A 6,415-nucleotide genomic window follows, 5' to 3' on the forward strand; every position below is an offset into this window, starting at 1 on the left:
AACAAACCATTCACAGATAGTTTTCAAACAACCAGCTAATCGACAATGGTTCGATCAAATCATATGAAGTTATCAGGAATCAGGACATATGAACATTCAGTCCTATGAAACTATTCGACGACGTTTATCTAATCGACTATATTAATTATAACGTAGAACAATCAGTCGATTAAACAAATAATACAAATAGGGCATGAACTGTTCTTGACAAATTTGCACGATACAGGGAAAAACCAGGCATTATTGATTCGACGATGTTAATCATATTGAAATATGTATACTACTATACGGATTCATCACAACAGAATAAACAAATCAACCAAATAGAAGGTCTTATGGAGATGAAGAACAACTGACAACAGAAATCCCAAAATAAACAAACAAACTAAATAAAAAATGCAGAAAAACTAATCTAGACTAAAATAGATAACAAAAGGGAGAAGTGAACAAACCAGAAAAGTTTTAACACGGATGACCCAGGTCCGAGCTTGATTTGCCCATTTGAGGTCGGACAAATCCTAACCGAGGTGTTCTCGAACGAGAACACTTCGATTAGGATCTACTAGACCCCAAACCTCCGTTTATATCCAAACAGACCCCACAAATTCTTGTGTTCTAGGGTTCGATTCTTCAGATTTGGGGTTTTGGGATTTGTGGGTAGATTCGGACCAAACCAAGCCTGGTTTGGTCACGAGGGAGGTCAGGGGAGTGTCTAGTGTGGATTTGGGTTGGTTTGGTGTAGGTTGAGGTCCGGCTCGAATCTTTAAATGAAGATTCGAGATGGTGGGGAAGGATTCGAGACCCACGGTTAGTGGATCTGTGTTCAGGGGGTTGAGGTGGTCCTAGGGTGTTAAGGTGGTGGTCGCCGGCATCCTTGCCACCGAGTTTATGGTGAGGGGAAAGGGGGCGGCGCTAGGGTTTGAGAGGAGGGGGCTCTAGGACGATGGTGAATAGTGGGTGAAGAGGGAGGGTCTGGTTTGGGGCGTGGGGTGTTAGGTTAGGTTTATATATGGGATGGGTGGTTTAATCCTGGCCGTTGGATCAATCAAAATTGATGGCCAGGATTGGGGAAGCTTAACAATACAGTATCGTTTGGTTGAGTAGGGGGTCGGTTTAAGACGGGAATGGGTCGGGTCATGAGGGAAGCCAAAGACCGTTGGATCAATGTAGATGAACGGCTCAGATCAATTTTGCCCAAAACGGCGTCGTTCCGACCTAGTAGGGGCTGCATTGGACCGTTTGATTGCAACGAATCAACGGCTCAGATTGAGGCGCAGATACGGCGTCGTTTGGGTTGTGCCTGGGCAGCCTGTGTTTGGACTGGGTCTGTGTTTTGGTTTTGGGCCTAATTTTGGGGCCCAATCCGATTTTTTCACAACTCTCTTCTTTTCTTTAGTTACCAAAATTAAACAAAACTCCTAAATAAATTGTAAAATCAAAAATAAAATAAAATTACACACATATTAGTTATCACCTATAATAATTAACACACAATTTAACATTAAATAAAAAATCACTCCATGTCCAGAGACACATATGCATATATTTTGATTTTCTTTTAACCAAATTATGGTTAATTAATTACTAAATGTGCCATTAATTCCTAAATGCATGCAACATGTATTTTTGTATTTTTGTTTACGGACAGAACGATTATCAAAACGTCACGCATATTCTCAAAATTGTACCCCAAGGAAAATCTTTTTATTTTTTTGAATTTTTTGGGAGTAATTCTCATAGGGAGCAAAAATCACGTGCTTACATCAGACATTTTGAACTTTTTTGGAATTGAGAGTGGAGCAGCACTTGGCTTCCAAGATTGTTGCGAATATCTATCCATATCTACCCCTTTGATTATGGGCGGCACCCCGGGTATCTGCTTTATGCGCTCACTTTGCTCCTTGAGCTGTTTCTGCAAGGTTAGTACTAAATTTTGTAAATCAGAATTAATTACATTACCCGGTTCTCTCTCATGTGATTCACTAGGAGTTGCACCGCTGCTTGAGTTAACAAGCCCGGAACGAGGGTTTTCCAAAGTGTTATTATTTGGAGTAGGTGTGGGTATTGCAACAGGTAACTGGTTAACAAGTGTCTCAACAACTTTGTTGACCTGAGAAGCAATTAATTTCTGCAAAGCTTCATCAACAGCTTCAGCATTTTCAAATTGAGCATGCTCGTTTATTTGAGACCCATCAGGAGTACCCTCACGAGATTGCCGTGGAGAGTCTCGTGGAGTAGGAACTTGAGTGTTAATATTCTGTGGATCTCCCTGATTTTGTTGGTTCTCTTGGTTTCCTTGAGTGTTGTCATTGTTGTTCGACATAATTGATGCAACAAGGAAAGTTAAGTGAAAAGAAAATAGATTATCAATTTTTCGGTAACGAAACCAATTTATTTAACCAAAAAATGAAATAAGTACACGGGTTACTGATAATCAAAAGAATGTATAAAAGGAAGTAATTTAGGTAGCAAGAGAGTAATCAAGAGAAAAACAAGTAAACCAAAGTTTATTCCAATAGTGTTTCGTGTCCTTACAATTGATCAGATATCTCCCTTTTATAGATATCTCGGAGATATACGTTTTGCCCAAATCATAATGAGACTATTATGAATAATTAAAGACATTGAATGCTACGTTACATAATCATTACATTCAATACAAATTTTCTAACGTATTACACATTTAATGCCTATTAAATGTCGTATCTGCACTCTTTTCTATTGTCAGATTCATTCCTTTTGATTCTCAGACATAAATGACTTAGATAGGTACGGGCGCTGAGTTATTTGAATAACTGTCTGTGCCTCTTCCTCTGTCATTTGCTCGTATCTGTTGCAACTCGTGCCTCTTGGCTAGTTATAATTCTTAGACTATTTGACCAGTCTACGTGTCTCAACACGTCACCTTTATATTTAAATATAATTTTTTCCAATACATTTATCTGTCTTTTCCAGAGTAAAATCCTTTTCCCTTATCCTTGCCCAAATATATCCAAGACTAGCAATTTAAAACGATTACCAGATGACAAGAATAGTTTGTATCAAGTGTTGACTTTTCATATTTGAGAGCATTGAGTCATGAACCAAATCAATCCCTAGATTCACATTCTGTATTTCTACACTATCTATTAAAAGCTCCGTCTAAGTATGACAGCTTAGACCGTGACTGCTACTCAGTCTTGTCACAACAATTCAAACCTGCCAAAACCTAATTAGCTTGTTCTCTTTTGACTCATCGCCTTCATTGAGGGAACTGACGTTCAGCTCCAAACATTTTCTTTCTAATTTTTTTATTTTTATTTTTTGAGAAAGGTTGCCCCCCAAGATAAGAAAAAAGTGAAATAATAGAAACCAGTAAAGTGGAGTAATAATTTTTGTAAAATTGAAACCTTGCTTCACTTGGTGTGCGTGTAATACACCAATAAGCTACAATTCTTCCAATTCCAATTTCATTAATTCCATCTTTCGTTTAAATATTTGTTTTCTTAAAATTTAGTTTGTGCAAGTAGAGGGGCAAAAGTGCACAGTACCGTCACGTTATAAAATGATAAAATTTTGTTTTTTAGTTATGATTAATTAATATATATTCATACTTTTTAAAAAATTATTCAACATAATAAATTAGCACCCGTTTGGACCTAAGAAAATTTTCCTTTTTTTTCAAAAAAAAATTCACTTTTTTCCGAAATCAACATTTGTTCATAAAATTTTCAATTTTCACTTAAAAATATATTTTAAAAATTCTCGAAATTTTGAAAAACCCCAAATAGCAGTTTTTCGGAATTTTCACTCAAATCATTCACAAAACTTAAAAATTAACCCAAAACTATATTCATGTACAAACACAACTCTAAATTTCAAATATCATTTTCAATTGAAAAAATTTTCACCCTATTTTAAAATTTTATAATTCTTATGTCCAAACGCCCACATAGTATAATTTGGAGTAAATATTTGATACCAATACGATTTATACCAAGGAACACCAACTAGCAAAAAATTCACCGTGACGCGCGTGGGGTAAAAAGGTCTACTTCAACTTTAGAGCTGTTAGTTAATATAGGGGTGTGGCGTTTGCTGCTTTTTGGTCATTGCTTAGAGAAGGGAGAATCAGAGTTTTCAGTACACTTTTATAATATCCATAGGCATACCTTGGAATATAGAGTGTCCCTAGCAAAAGGGCAAACAAAGGTGAAGTAATACTGTAATAAAGAATAGTTCCCCCTCTTCTCTCTGTCCTTACATCTCTGTCCCTCTTGTCGCTTTTTAGATATCTGGGCTTTTTTTTTTTTTTTTTTTTGCTTTTTTCTTCTGGACCATTTCTGTTTCTTAACACTTCATACCAGTATCTCTTTGAATCCTCATACCCCACTGTCCTAATCCATAAAGCAAGCCCATTTCAGTCCCCTTTAAAGGACCTTCTACATTCCTTAAATTCTTACTTTAATATTGTTCCAGTTGAGTACAAGAAAATAAGAAAATAACTTTGAACTCTCAAGAGTTCTTCAATCTTCAAGATTCTACTGGTGATAATGGATGTAAGCTGTCATTGGCATTTCAAAGCTTTTTCCTTTTTTGGGTAGGAAAATTAATCTTTTATGATTCTGATTTGTGGGTATTTTTTTTAGGAGAGCAATTATTACTTCATGAGGAGGAGCCATGTTCCAGCATTTGGTTGCTGGGACTGTAACGATAATGAATTCCCAATTCCTTTCACACAGTGCTTTGAATCAGCTAGGCAAGCTGGTTTGCTTCGATATAGCTACTATGAAGACCCTGATTTGTACGTCGCTGGCGATCTTTACCAGAACGATATTGTCACTCCTACCATGATCGTCGTTCCTCGTCGTAAGGTAATTATTAATTACTGTTAGATACTAATATCCAGTATGTACTGTACATCCATCTTTAGAGAGGTGAATAAGAGACATAACATGTGAAAGCATTCAATGGTTTTTGTTTTTCTACTTCACGTGCATGTTTTCTCAATATTACACCTACACATTTTAATTTATCTCTTTCAATGCATATATATCGTTCAAAGTGAAGTAGTATTACTTCGTCTCTTTCAATTGATGTGATGTAGTAGTATTAGATACACTTATAAGCCCGCTCCACAAGAAATACACACTTATATAATTGAAAATAAATAATTTTAAACTATTTATTTTATCATAATTTTCCTGTTTTTAAGCTACCCAAATCACATCACATGCATGTGTACGGTCATAACTTGGAAAAGTTCTCTTACTTTTTCAAATTATGTGTTCATTATACTCAGTCATATAAATTGAAACGGAGAAATAACTTAACTTCGAGGTCAGCCTAATTATAAACTTTGACTGGCAATTTTGGCAGAGAAAAGCAGTTGGAAAAGAAGGAAGAAAGGATTGTGAATATGATGATGTGAAAGAAGGAGCAAGCCCTGTTCCACCAGCTCCTCATCCTTCACCTAAAAGGGCACCCAAAGCTGTAGATGAAGATCTCTACAAGATTTCCCCAACCTTGCTCTACGCTAAGCCTAAAAGGGTATCTATGCTGTCCTCATTCTTATTTCCTCGATCTGCCACCAATTTTCTCCCCATTCTTGCCCCTAAATTGGAGGGATGGAAAATTGATTGCCTTATTATTTCTCCTGTCACATATTGCTTCAAAGTGGTGATCTTAGTTTATAAAGGAAAAAGGAAAAAGGAAAAACAAGAAAAACTTCTTTCTTTAAATTCTTATGCTAGCTAAAAATTTGCAGAAAGGCTTCAAGGAATTCTTTTCGAGCTGCCTGCGGCCAATTTGTGTTTCTTAAATCTGATGGAGTTCAAAGCAGCTTGCGAACAAGAGAAGATTCAGAACATATAGAGGAGGACTAGCAGTTTCATATTGAATACTAGTAGTCGATGCCTATATTCTAATAGAGAGTAGAGTATTTTCTTGGGTTTTCCTCAGTGAAAAGTGGCCACTGGCCAGCCCAAGAAGATAGTATCCAACATTATCTTGTAATATAATATAATAATGAATAACCAAGAAGCTAGCCTTTTCTTCTCTACTCTATTTCCTGCCGTATGTTTCTTTTTGGAAGTATTTACATGTCCTTCCTGCTGAACTTTTGTAATACCATAGTGTATCAAGAAGTGGAAGTATTTTAAATATGGATTAGGGGTGTGTTTGGTATAACGGAAAATGTTTTCCGTTTGGAAAACAAGTAGTAATCTTATTTATTTTTCGGTGTTTGGTACGCAAATTAAGGATAATGACTTCTCAAGAGTATTTATAAATAATTTAGATATAATAAACATGAAGTCATAAACTTTCGAATCGCTAAACTTTCAAAACCGCGGAATTTCGAATTCGTAAACTTTATAATTTCTAAACCCGTAAACTTCCAAACGAAAAAACGAAATTCCCTTCTTTTGTGCGCGGG

General features: G+C 36.1%; 1 protein-coding gene across 1 annotated transcript; it reads left to right on the forward strand.

Annotated features, from left to right (window-relative positions):
* The first annotated feature begins 4,097 nt into the window (after positions 1-4,097).
* LOC104228949 (uncharacterized) lies at positions 4,098-6,040 on the forward strand. The gene is made up of 4 exons (XM_009781505.2): positions 4,098-4,538; positions 4,629-4,853; positions 5,359-5,529; positions 5,747-6,040. Exons 1-4 carry the CDS (start codon positions 4,533-4,535, stop codon positions 5,798-5,800), a joined length of 456 nt encoding a protein of 151 aa, XP_009779807.1. The 5' UTR covers positions 4,098-4,532; the 3' UTR covers positions 5,801-6,040.
* The last annotated feature ends 375 nt before the right edge of the window (positions 6,041-6,415 follow it).

The sequence above is a fragment of the Nicotiana sylvestris genome, chromosome 9, assembly GCF_000393655.2.
Source record: "Nicotiana sylvestris chromosome 9, ASM39365v2, whole genome shotgun sequence".
In the NCBI taxonomy this organism is placed as follows: domain Eukaryota; kingdom Viridiplantae; phylum Streptophyta; class Magnoliopsida; order Solanales; family Solanaceae; genus Nicotiana; species Nicotiana sylvestris.

Coding starts and splice junctions, on each gene's coding strand:
- LOC104228949 (XM_009781505.2), top strand. Junction 4,854..5,358: donor TCGTCGTTCCTCGTCGTAAG/GTAATTATTAAT, acceptor CAATTTTGGCAG/AGAAAAGCAGTTGGAAAAGA. Junction 5,530..5,746: donor TCTACGCTAAGCCTAAAAGG/GTATCTATGCTG, acceptor AAAAATTTGCAG/AAAGGCTTCAAGGAATTCTT.